At 41.0% G+C, this 17,767-nt stretch overlaps 2 protein-coding genes across 3 annotated transcripts in view; one reads left to right on the forward strand and one right to left on the reverse strand.

Moving 5' to 3' along the window:
* Nucleotides 1-6: 6 nt before the first annotated feature.
* Nucleotides 7-8,697, reverse strand: LOC137200298 (syncoilin-like). 2 transcript variants are annotated; one of them, XM_067614991.1, is made up of 5 exons: nucleotides 8,592-8,697; nucleotides 1,080-1,582; nucleotides 462-872; nucleotides 250-374; nucleotides 7-165 (listed from the first exon to the last, which is right to left on the reverse strand). In XM_067614991.1, exons 2-5 carry the CDS (start codon nucleotides 1,566-1,568, stop codon nucleotides 120-122), a joined length of 1,071 nt encoding a protein of 356 aa, XP_067471092.1. In that variant the 5' UTR covers nucleotides 1,569-1,582; nucleotides 8,592-8,697; the 3' UTR covers nucleotides 7-119. The 2 variants fall into 2 exon arrangements, with proteins under 2 accessions (XP_067471092.1, XP_067471091.1); XM_067614990.1 differs by lacking the exon at nucleotides 8,592-8,697 and adding an exon at nucleotides 1,868-2,023.
* LOC137200295 (NHS-like protein 3) overlaps nucleotides 3,429-17,767 on the forward strand; it is a 29,296-nt gene continuing 14,957 nt past the window's right edge. The window contains exons 1-2 of the mRNA XM_067614986.1: nucleotides 3,429-3,809; nucleotides 11,897-12,215. Of these exons, the coding sequence (XP_067471087.1) occupies nucleotides 11,921-12,215 (295 nt within the window). The 5' untranslated portion in view covers nucleotides 3,429-3,809; nucleotides 11,897-11,920. The remainder of the gene's footprint in view (nucleotides 3,810-11,896; nucleotides 12,216-17,767) is intronic.

Below are 17,767 nucleotides of genomic sequence, written 5' to 3' on the forward strand. Positions count from 1 at the left end.
ACCAGGTTTGAATTGTGCAACATATATTAGATTTTATCTTTGACATTAAATATACATGCAATGCTGTACTTTGGTCTGGTGGAGATTCTGGTTTAAGAGTGTCCACTGAAAATAGAAAGTTAGGGATCCTCCTCTGCAGTTGTTTCACTGGGTTCATCACAGCCCCTATAGAACAAGATATCTGTTAGTCATTTCATTTTTTTATCCTGCTGCTTACAGTCTAGTAAAACGGTAAAAAAAAAACCCTACCTGAGAAATGTCAGCTCTGCTAAAAGGCCATCCCTAAGCACCTCCAAATCTTTCTTAGAGTTTCTTTGAACTTCAAATTCTTCTTGTAACTCTCTCAGAGTCTCTTCTAGTTTCTCCACAGTCTCCTGTGGTAAAGTGGATAAACGTCTGAGTTGGCAGTTTTATCAAACACTCCGTATGTGATATACCATATCTTACTTAGATCACTGTACCTTGTGTTGAGCAATACTCTCCTCCCTCTCCCTTTCCATCAGGCTGATCCTCTCCTCCAGACAGGACCTCTGCACCTCCATTCTCTGTATGTTCTCTCTCAGTGGCCCCAGACTGGCCCTCAGGTCTGTCGCCTGCTCCCTGCTTATTCTCAAGGCATCCTCCACAATCTGCCTCCTCTTCAGCAGGGCCATGAGCCGAGGCTCATACCAGCCCTCCAGTACCCTCATGCTGCCGCTGAGCCGCCGCTGTAATCTGACAGAAGCCTGCCGGCACTGGCTGATGTCGCTCATGGCTCTTGGTCTGTAGGGCTTTCTGGCCTGGTCCCTCAAGGAGTTGAGCTGGTTCTGGTGGGCCTCCCGGAGGTGAGACAACTCCTGGGTCAGACTTTGAATATGGGCCTTGAGCTCCTCCTACGGACAGATGTAAAACTGATTTTAAAGAAAAAAGAAGATTCCTGATGCTGTCCACTTGGGACAGATCAGGATAAAACTTGACTTACAGCCACAACAAAACAAATAGCTCTCGAAAGGAAATACTTCTCAAACTGCAGAACACCTCACACTGAATGTGCCTCAGTAAATTAATCATCCAGGTATCACGAATCCAAAGAGGGTTACCTGTGTAACAGCAGACTGAGCCACCTCATACTCTTGTGCAGTCAGTGTCACCTGGCTCTGGATGCAATGTCTGGCTGTGGCAAACATTTTCCTCTTCACCTGCTGCAGTTCCTCATAAACAGCGAGATAATCCAGCTGAGCCAGAGTGAACAGCCTCCGTGTGTCTAGCAGCTTTCCCCTCAGGTGCTCCACAACTCGCAGCATGGGTTCCTGCAGTTGCATGAGCTCCTGTATCAACTCGTCCCTCTGCACCTCTAGATAGGACACATGCTGGATGCAGCACTCGAAAAGTTGTCCTAAACTGTCCATGTCCCTCTGGTCTATTTGTATCATGGGGAGTTGTGTGCGCTCCTCTGTGGCGATGACTGTGTCCACTTCAGAGTCAGTATGGCTACTTTCTGTGACATTTTCAACAAAGCTGAATTCCATGTTTGAGTCTTCAGTAGATAACGTGTCATTTCCGTCCTCTGTTAATCTTTGATTGTCCATGACCTGTTAAGAAGCTAGAAGGAAAGAGAAGAAGAAAACAAGAGAGCTGTTATTTATCAAAGGACCGACATCAACAATTGATTAGATTGGGGTTTTAAAATCTCTCTACTCAGGTCATCCATTTCAGGTTGTTTTGCATAACAGAGAAACTTAATGTAAATGTAATCAAGTTTACAATTGTGATCGCTGTTCCCCCAAAAAAGCCATCCAAAGATCACACACAGGCAACCTTAACATCCCTCAGTCGTACACTCATCAGTAATAACTGATATTAACACATAGAGCCTATTACTACTCACTTTGTTTGGAGGTGGCAGCTCCAACAGGTACAGCCGGCTATGAACTCAGTTTGCTTTCTGCTTTAAGGATCTCTCTGCTGTGTGTCTGTCTCCATGAAAACAGAGGCACACTTTGTGTTTATTAATAACAACTGGAGTCGTGGTGGAAATACTATCTCTGAGTTCAGAGGAAGACTCACATGTCCCCACATGGGAAGACAAACTGTCAGTGCTGGGAGCAGACTGGCCTACATGCTTTGGATGCATTAGCTAACACATGTTTGGATCAGCCTGGATGCCAGCGAGAGTTATATTTATACAGCTTGTTTTTACATGCATCTAAGTAGGTAGTGACATCATGGTTGAAAATGGTGTGAGCATTAACTTTCCTCAACTTTCTACCTTGGACATTTTCCCCCAGACTACAGGCCCAGGTGGTTTTATTAACAGGCCTGTGCAGCCTTTTCTTTTAATAGCTTCCTGCAGTATTAAGGTCAGCTACCCATAAAGTTTGCATGGTTTATATACAGTATTTGTTTGTAGTGCTCTGCATTCCTCACATACAAAACTACACTTACAAGGAATGTAATGAAGGAGATTAGATGTGAGCATCTTCAAAGAGTGAGGCTTATTTTTGTATAATATCCCATATTTTACATTAGAAATACACTAAAATACAATAACATATGCAAACAATAATGGCTCTGTTATGAATGGGCACTGTATGTTTATCTAGACTGCCTTTATGATAACATGACTGTATCAGCTATGTCCACAGCAACGTTGGACCCTTGTCACCCAGTTAGCTAAACCTCATAGTTTATGAAAATGTATGCAAAGGACTATGTGCTCCTTTTTGGGATGAGACAATTCTAACAGTTCTTAAGCTATAAATACACAGTTTTTAAAATAACTGGAAAGCCAACAGCCCTTATTAACTTATTTATTTTTTTAAATTATTATTATTATTATTAACTCATGAAAAATTGGTGTTTTGAAGACATGGTTTTCACAGGACAGAGACATATATGTATTCGGTGCATATTTACTGTTGTGTATCTTCTATATTTTGCATGATTTTGTACTGTTCAAAGGTTTTAAACTACTGTTTGGAAGTATTTTGCTCACATATTGTCTGCTGTGACCTGTCTGGCTTGTGCATATTTTGTTATTTGTAACTTTGCATGGAGGACTAATCTGCCCTCTTGAGATTAATTAAATTATCAAATTTAATCTAATAAAAAATAAAGGAAAAAATGGTCAGATCTAAGAAAAACATTTTGATTTGACATTCAAATTGTAATTTACATGAATGTATAGGCCTATCTATTCTATTGTCAGATATAGCTATTCATAATATACCTACTGTATCTTGTGTATTTAAAAGTGCATATACAGAAAAAGTTGGGAATCTTGATTTGCAACTTCCAAGTAAAAGTAAAAATGTTTTCTTCTTCAGAAAAATTGTTGACGTCACGGTAATAGTGACATGCAAACTAAGCGTGGAAAAAGGAAATTCCCTATCTCGCTCACTTGTTCAGATGTAACATGTTGTTCCTGCGTCCCGCCACTAGATGTCCTCACTGCACTGACCGCAGCGCAGCACGCGTCTCGCACCTGAGCGCGCGCCCAGCCTCCAGGTGGGAGCTACAGGTCGACAGCAGCGCAACTTCTCTTCATTTTCCCCTTAATGCTCCACTGGAGCGTCCGCAGACAAAAAAGACAGACAGCGGGGAAGTCCGTTTAGCTGACATCCAAACAAACGGATCTGTACCGGCTGGGTACAAACAAATCCAGACTCCAGTCGCTTCCTGAAGTGTTTTTCACGGAAATGGTTCACCTGAAGTTTTCCTCCGGACGGTGAAAGTTTGGAGTTGGAGAGGAAAGACGCAGCAGGGAGACGCTTCAAATGGAGAGAGGCTGAGGGTAAATCAACCCATCTGGATCATTTAAGTTTAACAAGGTATGTTCACCAGTTGTTTAGATTGTTTTGTCGTTATGTGAAGTTTTTCAAGTGTCAATGTCTTAACACATCTTATGTAATTTCCTCTTGATAACTTCTTAAACTATACGTAGACATGTTAAATTGTTGAAAATATAGTTAAGTATCCTTGCAAAAAGTTTAAATAATCTTAAAATGACAATAGAGTCGAATGAATCATCTTTTTCAAAATGTACAGAAAGTACTTTTTTTTTTTTTTTTTTTTTTTTTTTTTTTTTACATGTTTTCTGATTAGTCTACCAGTTGCTTTGGTTTTAAACTATAAGATCAGACTACAGAATAAAGAAAATTGTTGCCTCATGTCTTAACCAGTGTTATCAAATCTACATGGGCGGTTTTAGTGATTTGAGGGCCCCAGGCAAACTCTGTCTTGCTTTATTTTCACCCTTTCTCTTACTAAATGTTGGTATTGGCAATAGTAAAAGAAGTACTCAAAACGTTTTCTTAAGGAAAACTATATATATCACACAGTAAAAATACTGTAAAAGTAAGTCCTGTATTAAAAATTTTTGGGGTACAATGAGTTAGAATACTAACATAATTCAATATTTTTCACATCTAAACATCATAATAAATCCATAGCTGTTTGGGGCCCTTTTAGTTAGATGTAGGGGTAGTTGCCTACCTTGCCTAATGGTAAAGTCCACCCCCTGATCAAATAAACTGAGCTGCCAACGGATGGCAGGAGATTCAGACTGAGTATAGGTATGCATGAAAAACTAGGTGTGGGATATTTGCTTAGCTTGGCCTTGAGGGATCTTAAATGAAGGTAATTTAAGACCTGTAGTGCTCCTCTCAGCTATGGAGCTTATGACAATGAAGACTATTGTGTTATTTCCCATCACTGACCCAGTGTCTGCTTGACAGCATGGTACTCTGACACCTGGTTTAATCTATTCCAGTCAATGACAGTTCGTGTGCCCTCCATAATGCTAAGCCCACTGCTTGTTTATTAACCTGACAGAGATAACGTGACCATCTCAGGACCTCCTGGGGGTCCCCCTTCCCTTTTGTTTGTCTGCCGCCTCTCCTGAACTTTGGAATCGGAAGTGAGGTCCACACTTTACTGACAACTGTGCAGTTCTTCCAGCGATCAAGGGTTGAGGGCCGTTTTTTTTAAGCACCATGGCTTCAAGTTTATCTCTTGTGCCCTCTGGTAGGTTAGCCTGAGACAGAGCCATTTGTTTAGAAAGGGTGTGTCTCATACTGGTGCTCCGTCTTCGCCGGCCCGCCATGCCAGGGCTTGTACCCATGGAGATTACAGGTGTGTTATGTAAGCACAAGAGGCAAAGCAGAACCTGGTAGATACCTGAGACTCAGAGGACGATCCAGGCAGACATCAAGGTAGAGACAGGATGATAACACAGAGGTATTGAGAGATGAGGGATATAACAGGATAAGGATTTCACTGAAAAGAGGACTGTTCTAAGGATATGGTGCATCCACCACCTGAGACAGGCAGGTAGGTAAAACAGTTTTAAAACTTTTTGCAGGACATGTTTGCTGTCAGGGATGAAGTGCCAGCTCAAGTGTTGGAGAGGTGAAAGATGCCGCTCAAGAGAGCAACAGGAAGTACAATTGATGTTGTAACAGTTAAAGACTCGTGATTATGTGTGTGAATGTTGAGTAGGCTAAATGATGCATGTGTGTGTGGGTGTGTGTTTGTCATGCAGACCTGCAGTGAGAGGAAACTGCTGGCTGATGAGTCGGCTGTTAATCAGTGGGATTAGTTTATGAGTAACTCATCAGTTTATTCTTATCAACACTTCTGAAAATGTAATCAATATCTGTAATTGGGCTTTAGTATGAATGCAAACAGACATTTATTTTTATTGTGAGAGTTCACATAAATTCTGGTCCAAATTGAGGATTTTTTTCCCCCCACACTACATTTTTCTTTGACTGCCGTCCACTTAGGCGACTGTCAGACTGAGTGAGCTTCAGATTGAAAGGATTTCAAAGCAGCTACAGAGTTTTTGTTTTGACTGGGGCTGAGCAGAGACACTGAGATGCCAGGATGTATTTTTAAACCGCAGCGTCCAGCTGTGTTTGCCTTCGCTGCGAGACGGTCACTGCTGCCGCATAACAGTTTCTTTTTTACCCCTGTCTGACCTGTCAGTTCAGGGGTCTTAAGCTCCACAGAGGCTGCGGTCCTGGCTTAGACCCCTGGCAACCTCTGGCAGCAAAGCAAACTGTGCAAAGTCTCTGTTGGCTGCCATCTCTGAACACTGCCAGAGCAAATTTAAATTTCCATTATGTCTCCATCCTGTTTTTGGAAAGAAACAAAGGAGTAAACAATGGAAACTAAGATCATACGGACTGAAACAAAAACATTGAATGATCTGAGGGTCCTGACTGTGCATTTTATTTATTTCAGGACATATATTTAAGATATTTATCATAATAGACATTTTACACAAAATGTGTTTGTACATTTAGATCACATGTCTGGAACATGTACTTTCACAACTACAGTTACTCATAATATTAGAACTGAAATTTGATAATTGATTATTCATAATAGTCATTTTCAGGCAAAAATGCCAAACATTCGCTAGTTCCAGCTTGTTCCAGAGCAAACAATTGGAAGACCTCACCTTTGGCTTTAAGAAACTGATTGTAGAATTATTTTCTCATATTTTTGCCATCGACTTAAGACATTTTAGATACAGTATGTCTCAAAATAGTCAAAATGTATACCAGCCACTCAAAATATATTGAAAAAACTCTTATTTATATGTGAAAATCCATCATTTTCCATATTTTGGTGTGCACATAATTTCCACTGAGCTAAAATATTTGTGACTCCTCTGTGAAAAGCATACACAGTGAACAATAATGTCAGCCAGTGCACACAACCACGTATTATAATGTTATCTCAAAATGACTCTCATGCGCCAGCCATTATCCGTTTTCTTTCATGGCTTGGTCTCCTAGGCCACTGAATTAGGGATGTGTGGCGGGGGGGGGGGGGGGGGGGGGGGGGGGGGGGGGGCAAGAGGAGGGGATGGAGGCGGCGATGGTGGTGGTGGGAGGGTGAAAGCAGATTTGGAGAGAAGAGTTCCTCAGTTGGTAATTATCAATCTCTCAGGAATGCAGCCGCTGCTCTTACCAGACAAGCTGCTGCATGGCTTCAGTGGCCTCGCAGCACGCCAATTTGCATTACCTCGTCCACAGATCTCTGCATGCTACCACCGCGCATGCACACACACAACCTCCTGAACCCCCTGTGAGTTCAGTTACATAGCATTTTGGTTTATTTGTGTCATTATTGTCTTACAGTGTTGTTGTGTTTATGCTATGTTTATTTTTATCACTGTCATTACTTACATGGTCTTTTTCTGAAACTTTATCCTCTCTGCACCAAACAAAGGAACCACATAATGTCAGTAAGGGGTTGTCTTTCAGTCCAATTCCTTCACCACTGTGTATTTATGCTGATATGTTGGTTTAGAATCAAATTGTAGGAAACTTGTGGCCACCCTGGACTCTGGCTCTTGAGATGAAATTTTCATGAGCTTTTCAGCATCATCATCTTCCCTGCCAATGCAAAAATAAGTTTATTGTGAAAGAGGAGGCCAATTCCCTTAAGATCGGAAATCTTTCATTGATGCCTGACTCCTGCAGGGCTCAGAGTTGCTGGTATTCATTGTAGAAGCTCCTCAAGTATTTACAGTTCGTGTCTTGGTGGCCTCGACGTCCATCACAGTACAGTTATTGTACATTAAGTGTTTGCTCATAATTGTGAGGAGTTCTAGCCCAGACAACGTTCCTTAAGTCTACTCTTGAGTAGCAGCGCTCTCCTTTGTTTGATAATGCCCAAAGAAGACGGGGCAACGCCCTGATTGATGCCTGCAGGTGCTGCACAGTAACACCAGTTTTCACAGTGCTTAAACACTTGCCATTTGCTCATTCTTAGAGTAGTTTAAAAACTTTTATTACCCAAACAAGCCGCTACTTTTCCGCTGGTCTCTGCAGGAGGACTAGAACAGATCCAAAACATCCCGTTTTTTTCCCCCCAGAGAAGAGAATATTAACCTTGTTAATCTGTTATTTCCTTGTTGCAGAGACTAACTGTATTCAGCCCGACTTTAACCTGGCTCGCTGACAGCTAAGTCATGCCATGTCAAACTCTGCAGCTCAGACGTACGTAGATGTGAACGACCTCCTGGTTAAACTGAGCCGGTCCTAATTCAAACAAAGGTGGCTGCCTGTATCACTGCCACTCCCTCTTGGCTTTGCCTTATCCCTGTGAGGCAGTGGAGTCTGCTCTGTCAGCTTCCCTGTGTGCAGTCCAAGATTCAGTTCCTGGACACCCCCCCCCCCTTCCCTTCCTACTTGTAACTGCAAAATTCACATTATTTATATTTGCTGGTGTCGATAAGGGTGTGATTACACTTCATTTTCAAAATGAGTATTGTGAGAGTCCACTCAAAGGATAGGATAGTGTTTTATGCAACATTTGAACCTACTTTCTTACCACGTGGGTGCAGCTTGTCACATAAAACATTAGAGTGGGTAAGAAACTATTTCAAAGTCAACTTCAGGACAGTTCTCTAAATTATACCGTGGTGTAAATCCCCCCTTAAAGGCATTCTGTTTAAAAAATAATGACAGAGAATGACTGTATTTGCAGTTTCAGATGACACAGTTCAGTTTAGGGTGTGGACACTTGAGTCACTTGGACTTAAGATAGTTTTCAAATATAACAACAACTGGATTTCCCTCTTTTCATTTACTCACCAGTTTGTCAAAGAAAGGTACAGTCGAGCCCAGTGGGAGATGAAGATCTGTGGTTTTTAATCCTGGATTTGGGCTCTGGCTTAGTCTGCGCAGTAACCCATGCTTCTGTGCTTTGCTTTAGGCGAGGCAGGTGTCAGTGCTTTGCGCTGATTTAACTCTGTTGACCTGCCTGCGTAAAAGTGGAGAGGAGACCCAGATTTGCGCTGGAATTTATGTCCTAGAGCTCCACGACATACAGTATAACTGTCAAAAGTACACAATCAATACCTGTCGTTTCCGGAGTCTCAACATCTATTTCATGACAGTGTGTAAACTGCTATCAGCTCCAGTTTACTTCAAGTTGATGTGTACACACAGCTGTCAATGTCAGATAATCAGTGCTTCAGGTATTGACACTGCGTTGAGGTTAACTTTGTTTGAGCTGTACCTCCTGTCCAATGTGAGAGCCTGACGTCTTTTGTAAAGGATAAGTAAACAGCATGTTGGAACACATGCTTGCTCCAGCAGGACTGGGCCTAGGCTAGAAAACCACAGTGGGTTTAGTGTGTGTGAGAAAGACAGAGAGAGAGAGCATGCAACTTTTTTGTTTGTAAATCAGCTCAGAGCTCATGACCGAATTATGTTCTTTATGATAACGTGATACACTATGACGTGGTATGGTGTAGGCGATGCTGGTTGAGGTTTTTCATCAGGTTTGTGCTACAAATCTCCAAAAAAGGTCAGATTGAAATCCTTCTTCTGTGCGTACATTGTGTATCAACTTTTATGAATTGAGAGGTGTGGTTAGGGGTTAAGTAATTGCTGGGACAATGAAACAAGTCTGTAATTAAGTTGTTGGTGCTATAACTTTGAAACTTCTTACCCTAAAGAAACCTAAGAGATGTGAAGTTTACTTGAGTAAAGCTTTAGACAAATTGTAAATAAAAGAAGGGCACTCATCTGCATGCGTCACGTCATTAAATTTGTTTGCAAAACTGAAAATTGCAGGTTGTTATGTGTAACCATGGAAGTGGTAGTATGAGTCAACTCCTTGTGACTGGACTAGAGGGCAGTCCTCTGGGTGGTCCTCTGCCGTGTTACAGAGGTTTTAGCATTACTCTGGTCCCTCTGATGGAAATAATATGGGGAACTGCTACACTCCTGGCAGCCTGTGGGCTATAAATGAATGAACCAGCCCCCTTTTCCCAAGAGAGGCGTCTGATTATTGGCGACTGTTGCCAATACAGATGCACAGATCTTAGTCATGCCCAAATGACTGTAATTTGGAGCAGAAGAAACACAGGGCTTAGTGCAGGGAGAGGCCTTGTGCTTTTCTCTCAAGAAGATGGATGCTCCATCTTGTTAAAGGCCTTTCACTACAACTCACTCCTTGTAGTGTGTCTACTCTGTACAAGATGTGCCACTTCAGATGTGCGGCAGTGAAGAACAAGTTCAACTTGGCTACATGAATATAACAAACGACTTCAAAAATGCCCACATATGTATAATATTTAGAAAAGTATTCAAGTACTTAGAGTACTCATCTTAAGCCTTTCATACATGTGTTTGGATGCAAACCTCCCTTTCTGCAGAGGGCAGAACCATATTTAATGTTTCTTTATGTACACAGTGATGACTACCGCCTGGTCTGGGAATGATACTCTGCAAATTCCAGCGGTGAGATTCTGACGTTTTCAAGATCTGACTGATAAAAGGTTAATTTATGACTAATGTATGTCAGGCGCCTGGCTTTGAAAAGTACACATCTGTCTGAACATCTTCCATATGATACATCCAAAATAGGGTTCTCTTACTTCTCATCCCTCCCCGCCTTGATGACAGGAAGCAATTTGGAAAAGTCATGTTTGTAATCCTCGCAGTACATGACATAGGTTTCTGTGGTTTAGTTTCATATTCTTGTCTGGGGCAGAAGAGTATTCCTATAACTCTGTTGCTAAAAGATGGTTTGTTATGTTGCTCGCGTATTGCTTGTGATAAAGTTTCTCTGCATTGTTTTTCACGCATGACTGTGAAGCATCATAGCAGCCAAAAGCTTTTCATGAACTTTTCTTGACAGCGAATCATAATTCTCTCACTCTGACTCCACTCCCACCATCCTTCAGTCTTTGGCTGCTTATTTACAAGCTCTGACTCCTGTCATTCTAAGAGCCGGTTCCTACTTTTAGCCTCTGATTTGAAGATAAGTATCTAATAAAGCATGCAGCTGGAAGACACTCAGTGTAAGCCACAGATCTCCTCGAGCAAGGCTTGGAAATCTGCCTCAAAGTAGAGGACTTTAGCAAGGTGAAGGGCGGAGGAAGGAGGGAAAGGGAGGGCGATGAGCTCATTGCACTTAGAATGAAAAAAACAGAGGAAGACAATTAAACATAACAAGGAACATGAAACAGAAACTGATGTGAATGGACACTATTCGTTAAAAGAGCCTCAAAGCACATTGACGACTATTTATTTTTCCGTTCTTTAGCTCTTCCTAGTGTGTGCTGTTTTTCCTGTGTGTAAAAGTGCATGAGCCTACGGGTGTGGCTTTGTGAATTATGACTCCATGTTGTGGAATGAAGGGAGCGGTGCCAGGTCTTTCTTTGCAGAACTGTGAAGTTTGGTTTAGAGGCAGGAGGGGGTCTGTGTAGGCTGAGCGTGTAGGCTGAATGAGCAGTGCCCACGGAGACGCACAAACACAAATAGACACACATACCAAGTGGAGTGGTCTGTAGAATAAGCAACACTATGGATACGTGCATCGCTGTATTTATTAGTACAACTAGATTTGTCAGTGTTTATTTAAAGGCCAAGCATTTGCTGTAACATACTTTAAACTGGTTTTAAACCTTTAAAACTAATTTCTTTTAAGATGAACGTCACCTGGCCAAATTTGGCAGCTTCTTGAGTTTAAAAGGTTCCTTTGCAGTAACCAAATCTCCAATATTGGATGTTGTGATTCCTTTAACATAACAGCAAGCTTGGTTTTCATACCAGGCCCTGCTTGCAGCTGCACACATGACACATGACAGGATAACTTTTAATGACAAATAATACAATCAAAGTGAACATTTCAGCTGCTTGTTTTGACTTTTCACTTTGATGGACTACCTAAAGCTAGTCTTAAGTTTCTGCAAGTTGATTTTAATACTGCACTGGCATTAATTGAAACCAGTGGATGACAGTAATGATAGAAATCAATCAAATGGATCTGTTATGATCCTTTAGCAGACGGCAATTATTACCTTTCTTCGAGTGCCAGCACATGTGGTACTTGGATGATGATGACTAAAATTGTATTTCTTCTTCTCTCTCTCTCTTTTCTTCAGGTTTTAACTCCAGGGTGAGGTGGTATGTCAAACCGTGACTCGCTGGGGTTTGGGGACCTGATTCCCCAGGATGTGGTTGAGATTTTTGCCCAGGAGAAGCATAGCAAAAGGGGGCGGAAGAAGCGCAGTCACTCCCTGGGCAGGGCTTTGGGCTGGCTGAAGGGCAAGAAGAGGAAGGATCTTAGGGCTAACGGGCAGAGCCTGGGCCTAGGTCCTGCACTTGACTTGGCCTTGGATGGGCACCCTGCTGGGCATCAGGGTGGACACAAAGGTGGACATAAGTCAGGAAAGCAGGGCCATCCACAGGGAAACAGTCATGGTAAGAACCCACAGGATGCTCGATGGCCATTTTATCCCCTCTAATATTTTTTAAGGGTGTTTACATCTTCTCAGTTGTAGTGTTGTTATCCATTGTTAAAGAATGACTTAGACAGTAGACTATTTTTAAAAAATGAAATGAAATGATGCCTCCACAGCAGTTAGAACAGCAGTTAACTATTAACTTGCCTATATCCTGCATATTACAAAATAATAATTTCCCAAAGCAAACCATGGAGTACCTAGATTTATTTCCCGCCTTCCAGATCGTCTTTATTTTTAATTTCACTGCAGAGTTAAAATCCGCTTGCAGTCTTGAAACTTGTTTGAGATAGTTAATCCACTACAGTTAATGAAAAATTTGATTTTTTTTTTTTTGGTCAGTTATGTTTAAGCTGTTGAAAGCAGGGTTTTGAAAACACTCTCTGATGGTGCATTTAAAACTGGGTTGACCAAATTTATATTAACCTCTTAATGAATTCTGTGTCTGCACCCATAACATAACTCAGTGAGGCAGTTTCATCAGTTTTTGGATGTTAAAGCACCCTTTAATGCATCACCACAGGGAGTTTAGAATATGGTCACTGTTGGAAAATATAATCAACTGCACAAACTTTCCAAGTGAAGCAATTTGTTGTAACAGTCTAAAACCCACCAGTGTGGTCCTGTAATGTATCATAGCAGTGAGCTCTTTGTAGGTACATTAAAATGAATTTCCATAGAGAGCAGTTTTGTTTTGTTTTGTTTAGTAACCTGACATCTAAGAGAAGGAACAAGTTGCTGGGAACCAGTTGAATATCCTGCTCCTTGGCTCCCAGGCATGTGTGTTTGTTCACTCGAGGGATGTTTGAACAGACTAACTTCCTACTCACCCTCTGACCCTCAGCTGGCTTTGTTTGCTGTGAAAAAAATCTCTGTCCGTCCTGTTCTGTGACACCATCACTTACTTACCTGGTCTTCAGGTTACATGGAGGGTAAGGGGCTGCACTGTGGCTGCCATCCACATGGGACATACATGAAGGGGATTTTATTTTACTTATTGTATAGTCACACACATTATATACACTTGAACAAAAACCCCACTCACACACATCGTGAACACATAAAAACTTATTCATAGTGTCCCAAGAAAATTGCAGCAACACTCTGACTTTTCCCAGAGTTGTGCTCAGCAGATCTTGTCAGAGCTTGCACATGTGCACTCATATGTCAGCGCAGTGCACAATTCCAATCCGGTTTTGTCTTTGCTCTGTGCAACAAGTTGAGTGAACACAATGTTTTTTTCTGTTCAGTTTTCAACTGTGAGTACAAACTTTAGTTTTATACCCTCATTAATCATACCTTTTTCTCATTGATGCAGTCAGACCTCAAACATAAAAACATCTGACAAACAAATGAAACCTTGTCCTATAGAGTCGGCTTATGCAAAAGCACAAAAGTAGCAATGGCGTTTGGTTAAGGCTGTTTTATGTGTGTTTGTCTGGCAGTGCTTGTGCAGTCTTCGCTAACAGAGGAGGCTCCGCCTGTTTCTCTTGCTGCTGATTCTCCAAGTGGAAGCCCAGAGCTTGTAGTTCAGCGGGAAGGGTGTCTTGGGGATTTCCACAAGATCCAAACACATTCAGTCTCACATAGACAAACTCTACCCACAACAGAAGATGTTGAAATTCTCAGTCATATCTCTGGCTTTGGTAGATGATGAATGCATAGACAGTGTGTCAGCATCAGCTAGCGCATACGTATGTAGACTGCATTACACAATCTTTTCCCTATATTGAGCTACCCATGGTTATTTACAACAGCAGTGAAGCTGAGAGTTTTGTAAGAAAAAGTAAACTGTGAAGAGAGATAAGGTATTTCTCCCCTGCCAAGGTTAACTTAGAGGTTGCCTCCCACATCGGGCAGAGGCCATGAATTCTTCTCCTTCACTTTTTCACACGTCCACTCAACTAGAATTACTGCAAGGTGTAAATTTCTGGATTTTTCAAAAGGTTGTAACCAACATTTCAACATCGTTGTGATGGCAGCCGCATTGAATATTCTTGTAAATGGAATATGAATTGCCTTAATAGGCCTTAAGGTTACAGAAATATATCAGTATAAAGCAGGAAGTGTTGGCTATTAAATGTGATTTATGTGCCAGGTATTAACGTGCTGCTATTGAGCTCTCAGCAGTGAGCGTGTTGTGTATGACATGCAGATTGTTGGTGCTGGCAACAAGCACAGCAAACTCTTCACCAGACGCTTCCTCTGATTAGGAAGAAGCTCAGCAATTCCCAAAATGCAATCAGAGGAGGTTTATTACAGGAACGGAACATGGTGCAGTGTAACACACTTGCCCAGAAAATTGAATACCTCCAGCTGAGCCCCTGATGATGATCTGTATTGATGCCAGAGGGGCCTCCTGCCTGCTAAATGCCTGGTATGGCAGGCACAGTGCCAGTTAATTAAAAGCCATGCCAGGACCGTTACAGTGCAGGAGGAACAAGGGGTTCTGTTTTTCCTGACCCCTCCGCTCACACTGTTCCTGCTGTTCCTCCTCCTCCATTTATGTGACTAGTATGTAGGCCTTGGTATCGAACCTCAATAATGAAATGTAACAAGTTCTGACTTCGAGAAACACACACACACAGCGAGGTGCAGGCTAGTGAGAACATCAATGAAAGTCCATCAAAATTAAAACACATCACACAACTCTTCACCAAATGTTTTCAGCTGACGTGCCTTCGTCAGGGTGGTGTCAGTGGTTGTTTACAGTTTCCTGATATATAATCTATAGTTTATCAGTCATGTGACTTAAAATCAGCATAGATACTAAGTAGGGCTGCACCTAATGATTATTTCCATTATTGCTTAATCTGCCAATTACTGTCTTAATTAATTGATTTGTTGTTTTGGGGACATGGGGGGAAGAGGAAGAGGACGAGTTGCTAATAGAGACGCTGAAAGATCTGTTGGACCAATATGAAGAGAACCGGTTTAAGGCAGAACCAGAGACTCCCGTCCATTGGTTTAACCTGTGAACGAGAATCGAATGATCTACTGTGTCAAAGGCTGCAGTTAGGTGTAGGAGCACGAGGACGGAGCAGTTATCTGAGTCAGCAGCTAGAAGGAGGTCATTAGTTGTTTTTAGTAATGCAGATTCAGTTCTGTGAAGTGTTCTGAAACCGGATTGGTATTTTTCAAAAATGCAGTTTTGAGCCAGGTGGGACAACAGTTAAAAACTACTTGTTCAAGGATTTTAGAAAGAAAGGGGAGTTTGGAGATTGGTTTGTAGTCATTGAGTTGATTAATACTACCTTCAAATTTTTAAAATATTTTTTATAAAATACTAAAATTTACATGAGAAATTTATATTGTATATTTATCAATATGCCATTTTACAACCATCTTTTCAAAATACTCTTCATCTCAACAGATCTTCATCTCCCAATGGGCTCTTTTACAGAATACAAAATTTCATCTTAATGTATCAATAAGTAAAAAGGTTCAATCTCCATTTAACATCCCTCCTTCAACAAAAGTACATACTGTTTTCAAATATTCCCTACTTTTTAGAACAAATGCATGTTCTCAGAAAACAAATGCAATGACATTAATGTGTCTATAGCACTTTATTTAAAACTGTCAAGTGCCAAAAGCTGGTACTGAATGTCTGGTCAGATTCCAAATCTTGATTACTTCTATCTTCAATCAGATTGTTCCTGATTTTAGACTGAATTTTAGACTATTTTCATTTAGGCCAAGTTCTTGCTGATTTTTAAGACTTTGGCCTGTTTTGTAGAAAACCCATTTTCATAATTATCAAAGTAAGGTACTCAAACAAGTATTGTTTTGGTATCAGTAGTAGTACTGAAATTGATCAAAGAATACCAAGCCAAACAAGTATGCGATCAGACTGATGTGATAAGTCTTCAATCATATAATAAACCAAACAAAGTAACCTGCTAATAACACATCAGATAATTGAATCTCTTCATGTGGTGTCTTTTCATTTTCATTTAGGGATGACATCTGGATTATGTTTCAGATTGAACATCCAAACTCTGTGTAGGTTTACCTTAACCTTCGCTCTTTGCTTGTTTTGTAGTAATTTTGTAAACAAGGCTTATGGAGTTTGACCAGAGGGAGAACTGCACAGTAGCAGGTTTGTAGCGATAAACTTTGGCCTTCTGGACCTTTCAGTGTGGTAAACCCAATGTCCTACTAACTCTGCATTGTTGTCTTCTGATAATTGCGATAGTATGAGCGAAAAAGACACAAGTCATTTGTCTTTACATGTTAATTTAGTTTCATGTGTCTCATACCTTTAGCAGTTAATGTGAGCCTTTCCGTACCTGTCTGACAGTGATTTATATCCTCGCCGTGCTGTCAGTTTACTTGATCCTGTGTAAAACTAGATGACAGGTCTTTCTTATGCAACCTTCAGATCCTCTTACCTTCATAATGGGCTTTAAGAGGAATTCCCTTAGTTTGGTTAAATGGAAATAAGGTGAAGAGAAGACGGATTAGGTCATGCAGTTCTACCAAGGTACCCTTTTAGAAAGGTCACCTGTTTGCTTGAAAAACACTCCCTTTGAGATTCCTCACATTCCTGAGCTTTATAAAGATATTTCTTTGAGGAAGCTAGATATAGGGAGCCCTTTGTATGCGTGAGTGTGTGTTTGGCATGCATGCCAGGTTCAGATCATACGAGCCATTTCATTTGACTTCCTTTGTCATAGACACGCAGGATTGTTAATCCTAAGTGTATTTATCTGTTTTATCTGATTTACTGTATTTTCTGTCTGTATATCATGTGGTGTAAATCTGTGTCAGTTAAAGAGGCTTTGTGTTGCATGTGGACACTGATAAACCATTGTCACATACGTTTTGATACAGTTGCAGATTAGATACTAATGCAGGTATCATCTGGTTCATCACCAGGTTTGTTTTGTATCAAATCTGCTAGATTAAGGCCCAAAGGCAGAATGCATTATAGCATAAAAAGGAAGGAGGTGTGTTTTTTTATGGCAAGTAAAGCTTAAGTTTTTCACTTTGGGACGGCAGATAAAAAATAACTTACAACACATTTGCCATCTTTATGAAAGTGAGAGGAAAACAATCACACCAGTATCGAAGGGGATGAGGCACAAGTTACAGCATCCTTTACAAAGGAGCTTTGGGGCTCATGGGAAATGTAGTTTTTTTTTTAACTAGCCATAACAAATTTCTGAAATAGAGCCCAAAAGTATTCTTTACCTTAGTTTTGTTTCTTTAACAAGTGAATCCAATGAATTGGAATTATATTGCAGCAAAAAATGTTTAAAATTTACCTTGAATAATGTTTGTAACACTGTAGTTTATTGCTTTTGCGGGACACAAGATGTCTTATTGTCATTGTGTTGAGATGATGACACAATAAGAATGAAGGGCAGGAGAACAGGTTTGAGAAGCCCAACAATAAAAACAGAGTTTCACTTTCTTCTTTTCATGGCGGGAAGTAATCAACTGCCTTTCATACACTGTCACCATGGGGAGGATTATTCCTCTGAGAGATGTTCTCATTATTTTGCC

Source organism: Thunnus thynnus, chromosome 16, assembly GCF_963924715.1.
Source record: "Thunnus thynnus chromosome 16, fThuThy2.1, whole genome shotgun sequence".
NCBI lineage: Eukaryota > Metazoa > Chordata > Actinopteri > Scombriformes > Scombridae > Thunnus > Thunnus thynnus.